The 17,127-nt window shown below is 35.9% G+C and overlaps 1 protein-coding gene and 1 long non-coding RNA gene across 4 annotated transcripts in view; one reads left to right on the top strand and one right to left on the bottom strand.

The window, feature by feature from the left end:
* Positions 1 to 17,127, top strand: part of tai (taiman) — a 107,814-nt gene that overhangs the window by 76,359 nt on the left and 14,328 nt on the right. For all 3 annotated transcript variants that reach the window (XM_070208956.1, XM_070208955.1, XM_070208957.1), the window contains exons 3-4: positions 15,164 to 15,860; positions 16,741 to 16,902. In XM_070208956.1, the coding sequence (XP_070065057.1) occupies positions 15,164 to 15,860; positions 16,741 to 16,902 (859 nt within the window). The remainder of the gene's footprint in view (positions 1 to 15,163; positions 15,861 to 16,740; positions 16,903 to 17,127) is intronic.
* LOC138911280 (uncharacterized) lies at positions 9,969 to 12,361 on the bottom strand. The gene is made up of 3 exons (XR_011416764.1): positions 12,098 to 12,361; positions 10,867 to 11,038; positions 9,969 to 10,785 (listed from the first exon to the last, which is right to left on the bottom strand). It is a non-coding gene; the product is annotated as an uncharacterized lncRNA (long non-coding RNA).

Raw genomic sequence — 17,127 nt, 5'->3', positions numbered from 1 at the left:
AATCCATCAGCAGCGAGAACTTAACGAAGCATAAAATTGCGTAATTTACTGCGCATTTAATTTCAAGTTGCGTTGCAAAAGAATGAAACCTAACAAAAAAGAACGAGAGAAACCAGCAAAGAATCCGCTCAAAATAACTGAGCTTTACTAAGCTGAGCTTTCGATACGCTTATACGCGCTCACAGAGCTCAACCAGAAACCTACCGAAAAAAAAACACTCACAAATTTATGATGGCGGCTGACTTTTTGTAATGAGCAGCGCGTTGGAGGGGTGTGAAGCTCAGTGCGCAATGGTCATGGCGAGGGGTGCAGCGGAGTCTAATGGTGAATAAGTTCTTATGGTCGCGTGGGTGCTCAGTCATAAACTTGAGCGCAAATGCGATTAACAGTGTTCGAGCAAATTACACACGTATTTACCGTAATACGTTCAGATTGTGAATCTGATTTTAGTATATATATATATATATATTTTTTTTTTTTGTTTTGTTATAAAAGCGCTCAAGCGAGTGATATTTGAAAATGATAGCAATAAGAAATGTTACTTTAAAAATCCAAACTGAAAATCAGCTCGGTTTCCGTTGATGCCATAAAACTTCATAGAGCTCTTCAAGGCGTACTTTTCTTAACATATTTTTGTGGGACTGCCTGTCTACCTGAAAGTGGATATCTGAAACGCTGAGCGTATTTTCTCTTATCAGACATAAACCCAATTGGCTTTGAATTTAAAATCAAGCTATGCATACATGTTCATATTATTTTTTTAGATAGAGATTAATTGTTAAAGAAAAATTCTATATATAATAAAATTGACAATCACAGCTGCTATTTCTCGCTCTCTCATTTTCACATATAGATTTTTCGATTTTGGTATATAACACATTGTTAATAGGCTTATCAAAAAAAAAAAAAAAACGTAATTAATTGAGTCATGATAGCTTGAAATACTTTAGACATATGCTATATAACTGTATGCGTAGCTCGCCTCAGCCATTAATCATGCACGTGCAAGCGTCGCCTTCTTCTTATATTTTACAACCACGCACACAATTCCCATTCCTTTCATTGTCAGCGCGCCTGGTGATCGACAGGCTTTGAGAGCGACCCGTAGACAAAAGCTAACTGAGACAAAAGGCGGCTGCAGCTGAATGCCGACAGCAACAGCAGCAACAGCAGAAACAACAACAACAACCACTACAGCCGCAATAATCTTCACAGAGCACCGTAATACTCGCTGAGACCTAGAAACCCACAAGAACATATACATGCACATACGCATGTATTTGTATATGTATAAGAAGTGAGAACTTGCCGCTGTTTTGCCAAATCAAGTTTGAAAATGCCGGAGCTTGTTTTAAAGCTGTTTTCCGTCTCGTTGCCTCGTCTCCTGCCTCGACTTCTGCTGCCCCCCTCCCCCCTTCCTCCTTTTGCCGGCCACTGCCTTCGCCCTTTTTGGACTGCTGGCAACCCGGCAACAGGGCGTTGGTTGTTGCCGCCTCTGCTTCAGCCTCTGCCTCAACCTACGTTCGCTGCCGCCGTTGCTGCTGCTGCTGCTGCTGCCTGTGGCTCTGGCTTTAGCTTTTGTGCTGCAAAATCTCAGCCATCGTGTTTGTTGGTTTATTTGTACTCGACCCTGCCCCCGCCCGCCGCCCCGTAGTCGTATCCTCTGTCAATCCGTTCATCCGTTTGGTGCAGCGCTCTGTAATTAATTTGGCAGCTCCACAGCGCACAACAGCAGAGCAAAGAGAATATTTAAAGCGGCATAATATTATTACCATTGACAGACGTGTCGACGAGCAGGCCAAAAGGCTCCATTTAAACAGGGTGTTCCACTAGTAGGCAGACAGGTGAACTGAGACTAGGTAAAGGCAAACCCATAGATTCTGCAAGAACCGAAACCGAAAATCAAAGTGTATCTAAATTCTATATAAGTCCAGGAATTAACATATTAAGGAACTAGAATTGAAATAAATCCAATGGCTAAAAAAAGAGTACAGTTACGTAGTCAATTCAAAAACAGCTATACAGGGTGTTCCTCGAACGAGAACGAAATAAGTCCATCAATCACAATCAATCCACAAGCAAACTTAACACATGCAGGCTGTTTCACGCTTGAACAGATGAGCCAGCATTCAGCTCAGGAAAAGTAAATAAAATCTGGGCAACTAATGCTAAAAATATCTCCAATCTGCATTTCCAATTATTCAACAATCAAATTCAATCAGCGCGAAGGCAAACTGCCAAATAATTAATAAAAAAAAAAACCAAAGAAAGGACTTTGAACTGCAAACTAGATCAATTGGATGGATAAGTCCAACTATAGCACAATCATAATTCAATTAATTATAGTAGCATTAGCAACTGTTTAAGTTCAGCGGGTCCACCCTTTTTGGCCTTTGACTGAGCGACCCTTCGTTAAGTTTGCATTCTGCGTTGGCCCGACTTAATTAAGTTGCCTCCGTTGCTCGCCCCTGTGTTGATGCCACAGCGCAGCGGCTCAGCTAACAAACACAATAAAAGTGGAAAGAAAAAAAAAAAAAGTCCATTTAATTAAATTTGCATGAGAAATAAACAAACACAACAACATCAACAGCAGCAATTGGATAGAGCGGAGACAACAGTGCTTGTCAAACTGTCGACTGGCAACGGGGAAAGCAGGAAGAGTTGTGCAGCAACTGGCCCCGCAGCACGGTTGCAGGTGCGTTTCTGTTAGCCCCAGAAAAACTTGTTGCTTCACTTTACATAATACAATTTCCTTTTTAAGCTCTTTTTTGATTAGAAACCCAAAATATTCCATACATTAATTTATTATAATTATTTATTTATGTTAGGGCCATAAAGCGAAAGGCTCTTTTCACACATTATTCTATCTAGCCCAGTTAGTTAGTTATTAGTTTTTAGATACTCATTGAATGCCTCTACTAGAAAGTCTTAAGCGAAGTAGTAAACGCTGCGTTCTATTTATTTATTTTTCAAATTATAGCAAATTTTTTGTTTATATCGTTTTGCAATTGCAATTTTATTTATTGATTTGAAATGTTTTTCTGAACTAATTGATGAAAGCATATTGCCAGGAATCGTTTATTCTAAATAAACTGTTTCATTGCATTTTACAAGGTTGTTAAAGACAAGGGGAATTCCTTTTAACTATTTTATATTATTCCGATATTCTCTATTTTATAGGAAATATTATTTTGCAGTCCTTTTAGAGTTGATTCTAAAAGAAAAACTTTGCACATACTTTATATCTAAGCCCAGAATTCAAAAAATTCTCTTTTAGTTCCTCTGAAAGTATTTTGTAGCTGATCCATTGGGTATCCATTGGGTATCCATTGGGTATCCGATTTATGTATGTCAACCTCAAATTGTCGAAAGAATTTCCATTTGCAAGCTATAAAAATGTTTTTACAATATATCTGTCGCTTATTGATTTAGCTGTTCGATTGTCCAGTGCACCTGCCGTTCAAGTCAAACAACTGTCGAAAACCAAACGAAAAACCAACAGAGAAAAAATCGGAAAAGCTAGTAGTTTATACAGCTCAACTGATAATGGGGAATTTCCCGCAATACCCCGTCCTCATATCGGTCAACAAGGCAAACGACGACTGAAACACACACCTACACACACACACATACACACACACACTGTGAGCAGGAAGCCACATGAGCGGAAAATTGAAAAAACTCTGGAAAAATACAACAGCAGAAAAAAAAATTAAATTCTCACTGGCAAATGTAAAGTTGAAAAGCATACAAAATGCTGGGCAATTGCGTTTGGTCAGGTAGGAGGGGGGGATTTGCGAGCGGCGGGCGGAATATCAAGTGAAATGTTAGACAAAGTGGCAGCCATATATACCCACACACACACACTCACACACACACACGCACATTTAGCAGGATATATGTATGCAGAGCGCTTGTTGTAAACTTATACTTTGAGCAAACAAAAAAAAAAAAAAACCAAAGGCAGCTAACAGGAGTCACACACATGAAGACGCACAATTACATCTGTATGGGTGTGTGTGTGGCGTGGCAGGCTTAAAAGGATATACGAGGACCAAGAGTAAAATGGGGGCGTCATGTCTGACTACAATTGCAACCGCCGTGGCAACTGTTAAAACTGTGACAATGTGCAGTCGTGTGTGTAAACAATTGTAATCCGGTAGAAAAATCACAGACAGAACAGAAGAACCCAAACCGAACCTAACCCAACAAAAGGGGCACCAAAAGGCCTACGAGATACACCAGACATTGGCGCAGTATGAAGACCATGTTGGATTTAGTTTGAAACACAATATTGAACATCAAACTGCGAATGTATGGAGCATAGCATTTAACAAAGGGTATATGAGCCAACTGAAGGATGAAATACCTTAAAGCAAATGGTAGCAATAAATTAGAACACGCTAGCAATAAATGCTGTACTTTTTACAAATACCCGTTGGGCAACTAGTTCACATTTATATTTTCACATAAAATGTACAAACGATAAGTTCAATTGTTATCGAAAACTGCTTTTAATGTTGACTCAACTTAATACACTAGCACAAGATATCTGTATGGAATTACAACTTGTCTAAACTTAACTTGTTCACATTTATTCGTCATTCAAGTGATGCTCTAGCAAATACGCTCCATGCACTTCGATATATATCGTTCAGAGAGAAACGATAGCTGGACTTGTTATCGAAACTTCTTTTCGCATACTACTTTACATACTCATACAAAAGAGATCCTGCATTGACTTATAAGCTGATCAAAATTAATACAAAACACTCTTAAAAATATTTGTTTTTATTTTTAAAAATTTTGATTTTTTAAGCTTTTCTGTAGCTATTTAAACCAGGCTCTTTGCCTTATACATGTATTCAAATAATGTCGCCTCTCTAGGCGATTGTCAAAAAAAAAAAAAGAGTTGTGTCTGAACATTTATACGTATATATGAATAAATGTGAGTCAGTAAAGAGAGAGAGAAAAATAAATTTGAAAAATTTCAAAGGAAAGATAATAGTGGACAGAGATCGCTCGACAAGGCAAGTGATAAAGAGATTCAAAGCCATATCAAAGTTTTTTTTTTCTACCATAATAATTTCCATAAAAATTTCCATAAAATAAACAATATAATATTCAGAACTGGTTATCAAAGCGAATAAATAAGAACAAGTTTACATTTGATTTTTTTTTTATCTTGTATACTTGACTGCATTTATTTTAATCAACACTTTTTCTTTCTTTCTTCTTTACAGGTGAGTAAGACAATAAAAATTTCCATCGAAAATTTCTCGCGACCAGAAGGAGAATAAAAGCACGCAGTTAAATCACATGAAAATTTTAATCTGTGAAATATCAAAAACAACAAAAAAAAAATAATAAATAAATAAATAAATAAATTTGCACATTTAACTGAGTCGTCGTCACCTTTATGGCTTGTAAACAAAATGCGAAATGCACAGCAACAGCAAAAATTGAAGCATATTCAACAACAACAACAACAACAACTTGAAGGTTAGCTTATAAATTTTATTTACTCATAAATAACATTTTTGCAGTGCGTTTTCATTGAAACGCAGCCAAGAGAATGAGAAAAAATAACATTTTGTACAAATTAAATTTAATTGTTAAAACTGTTGAGCAAATCTTTCCAAAATTAATTGAAATAATTATATTTCCTGTCGATTTAAGTATTTGTTCAAATCCGCCAATGTGGTGTATTATATGCAAACAGCTTCTTTCCAAACACCACGTGCAGCAGTGCACATGCAACACGCCCCCAAATCGACCGCCCACGCAACAACAACAGTTGCAATTTTGTTGATAAGCTTCAGACTTACCCTCCCACAGCTTAAATTAGCCTTAGCCCCGTTACAAAACTAGCAATTCAGTTAGTTCAGTGTGACCATATTCTGTACAGCCAAACACAAACAAACACACACACACACAAAACAGCTGTTCCTCAGTCGAGTGTAACCTTAGCCAATGCAGCTACAGCAACAACAAGAACAACAACAACAACAACAACAACAATAGACTGCCGCAAAATGCTAAATCGACTCTGACCCACTGACATTATTTCGCTATAGCGACGATGACGACTACTGCAGCTACTTAGACATCAACAGCAACAACAACAACAAGCTGGCAAAGTGCATTTTGTCAGCAGGTGGATTTCTGGGGCCGGTTATACAATGTCACACTATATACAATATATTAATACATATATGGAGAGGGGCAGAGATAGAGATAGAGACTGAGAGCGGCATTCAAATGCCGGAAAGAGAACGACCCTGTTTGTCTATTACATTGTTTAAGCTAGTTGATAGTTAGTATAGATCTTGTTTATACCCTGTAAATGCCCTGTAACTCAACACATAGATTACCGAAAAGTTATAAAAGTTTTGCGGGCTTGATTTAACAAAACTATTATTGTTTTTTTTTGTATACATAAAAAGTTTCTTGTATTATATATTTATATATTTTTTTATTTATTATTTATTATTTTATTATTATTATTATTATTATTATTATTATTATTATTATTATTATTATTATTATTATTATTATTATTATTATTATTATTATTATTATTATTATTATTATTATTATTATTATTATTATTATTATTATTATTATTATTATTATTGTTATTATTATCATTGATTTCATATGTATTATTTTTGCAAGAATAACAATTTTCTATCCCTATTTCCAATTTTAATGAATAAATAAGACAGTTTTATGGCTTATTTATGATGTCATAAAATATTGCACATTTCACTGAATTATTTGACCATTAATATAAATTTATAAAATTTTGTATTGTGTTTAAATGCTATTTAAAAAAAAAAAAAAAACAAGTGAGAGTATCTGCTAGTGCTTAAAGCCTTATAAATAACATTTTCAACTATTGAATCACTCAGATACAACATGATACAATCGACTAAGTGTATAATTGAGGATTTAAGATTGTAAACAAAAGATGTTTTATAACTTTTATACGACAATTAATGATTACTTAAACTGAGTGTACCGTAAGTACCTGGCTTAATATGAGGTTGAGATAAAGATAAACTTAATAAACAAATAACGATCAGTTATGGATATTATTGTGTCGCTAAATACTGCAATTATGCAAGGCAATAATTTTATGGAGACAACTTAAACTTCATATTTCGAGCTACAATTATATGGAGAAACAGCTCTCATATCATATTCTTAAATATTTTTTGTTATATTATGCATATGTAAACCTTTGTCGCCTTAAAGTTGCCCTATCAGCTTTTGCTTGCCGCTTGTTGATATTTCCCATTTGTTAATTTGTTGTTTCTGGTTTCATTTTTTGCGCTAAATGAAAAGTGAAAACTGTCAACGCATGGCCCGGCAATTAGTCAGTGAAAGTGAATCAAAGCACTTGCTGCCTACCGCAAACCCCTCCTCAAACACTCTCTTTTCCTGATTTTCATTCGGTTTTTTTCGTTCATTCGAATCGCAGCAATTAAAATGACAAAACTCACATAATAAGAGCAAAATTATGTGAAACATAAATCAATGTCAATTAATTGAGTCATGATAAACAAGTAAAAACATAAATAATATATTTCGAGGGTTGAGTTTGAGCTTTAAGAAAGTACATAAAAAACTTTAAGAAATTTAACTGAAAATTGAGCTGAATATAAACTAGATTTTTTTAAGTAAAAACAAACAATATAATTAAGATCAAATAAAAAAAAATTGTGAAATATAATAAATTGACTTTTATAAAAAATAGTGAATGCACATTTTGGCGACATTTCTATTTTAAAAGATATAAAAAAAATACACTTTGGAAAACATTAAAAAATAAATTTAAAGGTAAATATTTTAGAATTTAATTTTAATTTAAATTTGTTTATAATATACAAGATTTTAACCGAATTCTTACTGTTCCAATTTCAAAATTATTAATATAAAAGAAAACTTTTCAACATTAGAATAATCCACTTACTTTAACTTTAAAATATTTGACGTTATGTGTAAAAAGTCAATAGAGGAAATATTTAAAATATTTTGTTTACCAAATTTTATTGAAATTTGTTAAAAAAAACCATTGCAGCTGTACAAATTTTGAAAATTGGGCAAAAAAAATAGATTTTATCATTGCCAAAAATTTATTAGCTATATCGTCTCAATACAAAGTCAAAACGAAACAACATATAAATAAATAATAAAATAAAAATTTTATAAAAAACCTACTCAGCTCCAAAACTAACGCCAAAATGGAAGAAACAACAGAAAAAAAAAACAAACAAGAAGCAAACAAAAACCTGAATCATGCGACAAAGCATATAAAAATACTTTATGCTTTTTGCACAAAAAAAAAAATAAATTTATATATATATTTAAAAAAAAATTCAGCAAACTCAAAAACAACAACAAGGAGAAGAGTAACAACAAGCGGCAATCGAAATACACTTGAACGTGAGTGAAACAAAATTCATGACCCACTTTATAAAACGCTTTTTCTTTCATCCATGACCCACTTTATTATTTGTAGCAATGATTGAGCGCGTGCGAGACAGAGAGGTGCAGAGAGAGGCAGAGCGAGAGAGAGAGAGAGAGAGAGCTTGACTGTACTGAGCGTTGAAGCATATGTTTTATATACAGACAATTAGTTGCTAAAATGCAGGCTTACAACAGCAATAAACAACAACAACAACAGCCGCAACAGCCACAACAACAGCTGAGCAAATGAGCTGAGCCAGACTCAGCTGTGGGCGCTGTGCGGTGCAAGGGGGGGGTTACGGCGGGGGCGCTGCTCAGAGGCTGGCAAAACATAGCCGAGAGCTGAGCGAGGCGGCTTAGTTAGCTCAGCTTTTTTTTTTTAGTTAGGGGCCAGACAAGTGCCAAGTGTGTGTGTGTGTGTGTGTGTGTGTGTGTGATTATGAATGTCAGTCAGTCGTTTGAAGAGGCAGACAGCTAAAAAACACTCGAAAAGCCGCACAACAACTGAATTATGTGCATAAAAAGACTGCAAAATGATTTGCCGTGGAGGTTAAGAGCACACTCAGCTGATATGATATAATATGTTGTATATAGAATTGATTAATATAAATAAACCAATTTGTTATCAAGTTACTACTTTTGCCATGATATTGCACAGAATTAATTAATAATTATATTGTATTTAAGCAAACATAAAAGTATTATTAATTCTCTCATTTAAGTATTTTTGCCGTGATAAAATATGGTACTTAGAAGCGATTAATATGAATATCTAATTTAGACACAAATATAAATATATTTAAATTTCTTGTCTAATTTTTCATTATTATTATTTTTAAATATTTTAATTATTAGCTAGATAGCTGTATTTAATTCTATACACATAAAAGTTTTATTCACTTTATTACTACTGCTATTATTATGCTATTATTTGTGGCTATGTTTATTACACACTCGCCACACTTTTGGGGCAAGCCCACCCAGCTGCGACCCACATAATTAGTCATCCACAGTAATCGTTAAAAAATTACCCCACATAAAACAGTTATCAATAAAACGTATCAATACAATGTTTCGTAGTTTGTAGCTAACCCCGCCCATTGTCATTACGATATGCGTCAACACTTGCAAGATAGTCATACGCATTCCATGAAATTCCAAAAAAAATGATATTTGCAAAAATGGATGTCAAGGATATGTGTTTGAGGAAGCAAAACCAAAATGTGAATCATTTTTCAAGTAGAAGTATATATTCGTTTAACAAATTCAAGATCATTACGGACATTTGGATTTTTATGAGAATTTGTTATATCATAAACATTATGTTAAAAAATAATTATTTTTATGATGGTAACGCCGAGAGTATTACTTTGAACAATATAAACATAACATTTTTTAGATTCTTATTTTAGGAATAAAAAAAAAAAAGAAAATATAATATAAATATATTATTTTTATATATAATTAAGGTTTATATAATTTTCTTAGCTCAGAGCTGTTAAGGATTTATAATTTATATAATTTGAAATGGATTATTATTATTATAAGTATTATAAACCATATTACTATAGAAAGATTCTTAGTCGTAAGCTGCTTTAATGGCAACATTTAAAACGTTCTCTTGACAGTGGAAACAACAAAAGTGTGGACATTTTGTCGGCACTGTGTGTGTTGTGCTTCTTGTCATCGTTGTTGTTGCGGTTGTTCTGGTTATTATTGTTGTTGTTGCTGTTGCTGTTGCTGCTGGACGTCAGCCACATTGTCGCGCACTTTGCCTACGTTGACATTGTGGTCAGCACAGTAGCAATTGCAGTTGCTGTTGTTGTTGTTGTTGTTTGTCATGTTGCTGTTGTCGTTTCAGTTGCATTTTGCCCATTTTGTATTACATTTTCATAGCGCTTGTCATCGTTGGCGTTCGTTGCTGTTGTCACTAGCAGCTGTCTGCTATTGTTCAAAATTGTTGTTGTTATTACTCTCACTCGCTTGCAATTAATTGTGAGTGGCAACATCGACAATATGTTTGTTTGCGTTGCATTGCGTTGGGAAATTGCTTGCTGCCTGAAATCCCATCAGCAGCAGCGGCCATCAAATTGGATCATTGTTACATTTCGTGTTCAAGTTGCACTCAAAGTGCAAGCTTCTATCTATATGTATGCATGTAGTAGTGCCTGGGTGTGCGTGTATTGGTGAGCTTTTGAATACGCAGCGCTCAGCTTGCTACGAGCTCTGCAGCTCTACTCGTGCGTGTTTTCTATTTGTGACCTACAAGTTACAGCACATTCAATTACTTGAATCAATTAGAAGCAATTCCTATAAAAAAAAAAAAAAAGAAAAAATAAACTGCTGTGACTCACGCCTCACCTTGCTTGGCACTAAAACTCAAAAGCTCACATGTGCACAATTCAGGTTTTATTTTTCACAGACAGCGCAATTTCAACAATTTCAGCATAATTTATGTAGCTCGTAAAATCTCTTCTCTTTCGGGCATTTCATTATGGGTCCCAGCTACCGAATTACGTCCCAGCGGCGACTGCCTACAAGTCCAACTTCACGTAGACCAAACCTAAATCAAATAAATAAAACACAAAATGTTTAAGCTTTGCCCCAAGCAACAGCAGCGGCTTCTTTCGGGAGAAATAAAAGAAAAGAAAAATTGCTGCCTTGCTTCATACAGTGCGTATGAGTAATTTGTTGTTGACTGCAATCTGTACAGATTGCAAAGCTATGCCCGCATCATCAACACCACCACCATCATCATCATTATCGCCATAATTATTATGTTAATTATTATCAATTTGTCTTTGCCCGCTTAGGTGTTTAAGGTGGCAATGCCTTGTGGCCCATTATAATCTATATAAATGTAATCTAGAATTTTGAGCACATTTCTTATGATTCATTGGCACGACCTTGTCTAGCGCTCATTGTGACAGATTGAGTCTGAAAGTGTTTAAAAGTTTAAAGCTGAGAGTCGAGATAAATGGATTATCTATATATATTTATATCAATAATTCGAGTTCCAACTATTAATATTCAGGGAGCTTTCAATGATATTGTTTGTGAGCAATAAAGCTTATTTCTAGATTAAAGCTTGACAATAAAGCATATTCATAGCCAAAAGCTCTATAATGCAGTTTTAGCTGAATGCGAACTTTAAACAGAACTTTAAAAATAAATTGATTTTAAAGTTAATTTGAAATAGTTAGTTATTGGTTAGTTAGCTGACAAGAGGCCACAATTGGAAGCTTGGCTTACTGCAAGTAATTAAATCTACTTTCAAGCTGAATTAACATATCGAACCCCTAATATAGGGAAGTTTTTAATATTAGCCCTTTAAATTGTAAACTGCACTTTGTTGTGCGAAATGTAAATACTGAAAAATTAGTTTGGCTTCATGTTGAAATTTCATCGATTGATTTCAGTTAATTAAGCCACGACCATGTGCCTGCTTTCATGTCAGCTGCAACAACTCCGCCCACAATGCGAAGCAAACGCTTCTCAACTGCCCACCAAGTGTTCCAGCAGTCAATTCAACTGCATCTCAACTCCATTCTTGAAAGACAACTCCCTGGCAGCGAAGCGTTAAGGAATTTTCAGCTTTGTGTTTTTGATATCTGTAGCTTACCTGGGAGACCACCCGGCAACTAGTGGCTAGTGTCCAGCGACCGACTTCCCGACATCCCGACTTCCCTTTTAATTACATTATATGCATAATAAAAGCCTCGCCCGAGTCCCAAAGAGATTGCGACTGCGAATGCGAATGCAAGCAAAAATAATTACAGACACTGGACGCCCCGAGTTAGCGATGTAATCAGCATAAAGCAGAGCAGAACGGCAGGAATGGGTTAAACGCAGTATTTGCTTATGATGTACATGAAAATACTCTGTAAAAAAAGACTAGTTTCTTACATAGAAATTTAAATTTAAGGTGTTTGAGGTGATGCTGCTTTTATTTTTCATTGAAATTTAATCCAGAATGAACAAAACTGATGCCAAATCTTGTCGCACGTTCCAAATTCTATTCTATACTTTTACTAGTCACCTTAGACATATACTAAATCCACCCATTCGCAGCTATTGTGCAGGGTATTAAAAGAATCTACAAAAAAGTGTGCATTGACTCAGAGTCAAGGGGCGAGCGGAGCTGAAACCAAAGGTGGAGGTGACGGGCAGCTGGCCAAAAAAAAAAAAAAAAATAAAATAAAAAGAGGCAAAAAAGAGGAAAAATTGTGAATGGCCGCCCAATGCAATAAGCGCGAAAATGAGTGACGTACAAGCACCTCCGCCACGTTCCGTGCCCCACCGAGCCGCCGCTGGGCAACCGGATGGGTTCCCTTGACAGGCGCAATAATTGTGCAGATTCTTTAGCGTTCTGTGGCTCACTTTTTTTTATGTTTTCTCTGCTGCCTGCTTTGACAGGGTGACACATTAATGTGCCAGCTAGCTGTGAGGCAGATGATGATCATCATGATGATGATGATGATGAGAGGGTATTCTATTTGGGCAGTGGCTGGCGCACGGGGCGTATGATTGACGCGCTTAATTAAAGAAGCCAGCGAATATAATGCGCAGCGTTAATTAATTAAATTACAATTAATGCAGTTGCTGCTGTCTTGTTGTTGTTGCTGTTGCTGTTGTTGCAGTGCTTATCATTATTTGCACTTTGCCAGGCCATAAATATATAGCTACACATTTATATATTTATTTATATACACAAACGTATATTATGTGCAGCTATCGCATTGCTCATAGCGCTAATTTCACAACTTATCAATCGTAGGCTGTTGAGGGCCGCGATATTTATAGCAGTCCCAAGAGGCCAGTCTGTAGTCGGAGAATCGCAAAGAGATTCGCTCGATTTCACGTTTAACACAACTTTCGCCTCACCTCAAACACGACAAACATTTGACACACACACACACACACACAATGACAATGCGAATCTTTTGTTTGCCGAGCGCTGAGAGAGAACAACTGAATCACCTGTTAACTAATTGTGAACTTTTTATATATATTTATGCCCATTACATTTAAATTCACTTTCATGCTAATTTTCAATGCCGAATCGAGTTTTCTGGTATTTTCGAAGTTTTTCTCGTATTTCTGGACAATATACTTAACAAATAATTGAAATGTCAGTTATCAAGAGATGTCTTTTCAGTTAAAATTAAAAACATCTTCTTCTACCGATTTATCTCATCCAGAATTTCATGTGAACAATTTAATTATACAATTTAATAGAATACAAATCCATGATTATAAATAACTTCTTCTTTTAATTGAATTCATCGAAATCTTCAGTCGAACGAACTGAACTGAACTGAACTGAACATTATTATACAATATATAATCTCGATTATGGATATATATATCTTCGACTTTCGTATTTCGCAACACTCTTACTTTTCACATAAAGAATATGTTTAATTTGTTTGTTAGCCTTTTGTCGAATTCTCTTAATAAAACAATTCTTCTGGCATTCTTCCTCTTTAGAAATTATTTAAAAATCATGCGAAATTCCAATAATGTCATTATAAAATAGCTGCTCAGTTCGCTAAAGTTTTCTAAATTTTCATTCCAAAAATATTTGCCACATTTTCCGCATACTGTTCGAAATGTCAGGCCCAATTAAAATTTCCGCTTTTGAAAAGTGGCGTTAAAATCCAAATTAAAAAGAAAAATATAAACAAATTTTTCAAGTGGTCCTTACGTAAATAAAAACCAAATAATATGGCACACTTTGGGCGCACAAAGTAAACAATTAATCACGTAAGCAAATACATGCCAGAAAAAAATATATGAAAAATGAATAAAAATAAAAAATAACATTTTAAAGACAAAAGGCAGTCATGACAACGCCAACGGCAACAGCAGCAGCCAATGCTAATGACGATGATGACCACTTGAATTCCACGGAGAGTGGGTCTGGTCAAGTGTCGGGCTCAGGTTCTGGGCTCTGTTGCTGGACCAGGGCAACGAGGAAGCAACCAACGAAAACTGACAACATTTATTTGCCTCACGTTGTGGTGAATGTGGCATGGGCGGCCAATGGGGGTGGCAGTCAGAGCGGGCGTTGCGATTCCTGGACTTATTTTATTTATTTTTATTTTTATTTTTTATAATCTGTTCATGGCAGCGGGTAGGAAATTGTTGCCTGGCAACACTGAGAAATTATTTTTTGATCATTGCTAATGCGCAAATACTTTCTTTTTGGTTGTTGATTTTCTTTTTTTTTTTTTGAATATTTTCAATTTACTAAGAAAAAAGTCCAATAATAAATTAATAAAAGAAGTCCAATAAATTTTAAATTGATTTTAAAAAAGAATTATAAATAATGAAATACTTAATTTTAAAATACTGACACTTCCACAAACTACTTAAACAGTCTAGCTATAAGCTGCGTAAATATTTGTACACATTACTTGGCTTAGCCTAGACATAAACCCAAATGTCAGCCTCTCTATGCGATTCAGCACATGCTAATGTATTAGATAATACAAACCTGTAATCGAATCAGCACATTAGCGCAGAGAGCACAGAATGAGGCCTATGGGCAAAGCATTTGCATTTTGTTTCGGGCGTTTGGGGCGACAGACAACGCCAAGGCCAAGGCCGCAACATTTGCGAAATTTAATGAAAACGAAAACTTTCCACTAATGTCTAAATCAATTTTATTGCTACTCTCTTACAGGCTTAGCCCAGGTGACTTACCAGATCATTGGGCCTCAGGTACAGCAACAACTAACGGCAGAGCCGCAGCAGCAGCAGCAACAGCCACAAGCAACAAGCACAGCAGCAACATCAGCAGCAGCAGCAACACGAACAGCAACATCAACAGCTACAACAACAACAGCAACTCAGTTTGCAATCTGCCGCGCTCATCGCCGGCCGCTGCGACCGCAGCCGTTACAATCCCAGCCACTGGCGGTAGCGTGGTAACTGGCCCGGGCCCCGTCCCGGCACCGGTGGCGCAGCTGCAACACGGATTGGCGCCCAGCACGCCACTGCAGCGCGCGACGGCAGCGAGCGGAGGCGCTGGTATTGCCGGCGCATTGGGCGTTACAGGCGCCTCCCCCTCACCAGCAGCAGTTGCCGCTGCGGCAGCCGCAGCAGCAGCTGCCAACAATCTGCTCACCCTGCCGCAACAGCAGCAACAGCTCCTCTACCAGCAGCATCAGCAGCAACAGCAACAGCAGCAGCAGCAGCAACAGCTCAACTCCCATCATTCGCATCATAGCAAGGCAGCGGCTGCCGCCGCAACGGCGCATATTGCAGCTGCGCTGCAGCGCTCGGCCGCCATTATGAATGCGGTGGCATCGCCGATTCCAGCCAACTCAGCGACGCCGGGTCGCAAGATACGCCGCAAAACGGATACAAAAGTTAATTTGGTAAGTAATGAGACAAGATGACTGCGATAAACTAAAGGCCAATTGTAAAGTCCCTTTTAATATCAAAGAGTGGAGCTTTGAGTTGCGTTTAATCTAACAGCACACTAGAAAATTAAATTCTATTGACAAAAAAAACTCGCTTAGGCTGGAAGGCTGCTTTAAAGTTCATAGAGATGAGCTTTAAGTTGCGATTAATCCAGCAGCACAGTAAAAAATAAAGTTTTATGAAAAAGTGGTAAGATTATTTGAAGCTTAAGTTTTATTAGTGGAGCTTAAAGCTGCAATAAATTCGGCAAAACAGTCAACAAATAAAAGTCTAGAGGGAATAAATCTAGCTTAAAATTTGAGCTTTCAAACTGGTAAAAATATTCGCTCAAGTGTCAGAAAATACGCTTTTGCATAAATGTCGAATTAAAGGATTCTGTAATTAATAGAGGCTGATTTTTAATTTAAATTGTGCTTTAAAAATATTAATTAATATAAAAAGCTAGTAAGAATTCAAATAAATTTATTTATTTGAAGACCTGATTGACTCTTATGTCTCTTTAATATACACGTATATACGCTAGTCTGTGCAAAATCAAATCAAATAAATTTATTTCAATGAACAACTTATAATGCACATAAAAAGCTTTACATTAAATAGCACGATGTTCGGAAAGCTTATTTTTAGTGCTGTACAACACCAGAATTTGTAGTGAGCTTTAAAAGCTTGATTTAAGCACATACAAAGCTTTTCAAAGATTAATCCTCAGCTTTAAACCTTAGTCTGTTGGAAAAAAGATTTTGTAATTAGCGCTTTGTCAAAAGAAATTCTATTAAATATATGACATTTAATCGTTTATAAATTTTATTGAATTAATTTACTGCATTTTTGCAGCCTCAATCACAGATAAACAAATGCAACAATGAGAAACGCCGACGTGAAATGGAAAATAATTATATTGAGCAGCTCTCCGAGTTTTTGCAGCTCAATAAGCGTGGAGATATGACATCAACGAAACCGGATAAGGCGGCAATATTAAATCAAGTGGTTCGAACGGTAAGTGAAAAAACAAAAATTCTTTAAGTTTCGTCCATCTGTCTAATAAACCCAAACTAACAACATCTATCAATCAAAAAACTCATCAAATAAAACTAATAGACAAATTTGTCGTGCGTGAACTCTGGGCCTCTGCCTGGAATAACTAATGATCAATTAATATAGTAATCCCCAATCCCCAATGTAATTTCCATGCAGTTTTTCTATTTGGCGACACTCGCGTTT

This window comes from Drosophila virilis, chromosome 4 (genome assembly GCF_030788295.1).
Source record: "Drosophila virilis strain 15010-1051.87 chromosome 4, Dvir_AGI_RSII-ME, whole genome shotgun sequence".
NCBI lineage: Eukaryota > Metazoa > Arthropoda > Insecta > Diptera > Drosophilidae > Drosophila > Drosophila virilis.
The sequence above is the reverse complement of the archived record's forward strand: the minus strand, read 5'-3'. Positions and strand labels throughout refer to the sequence as shown.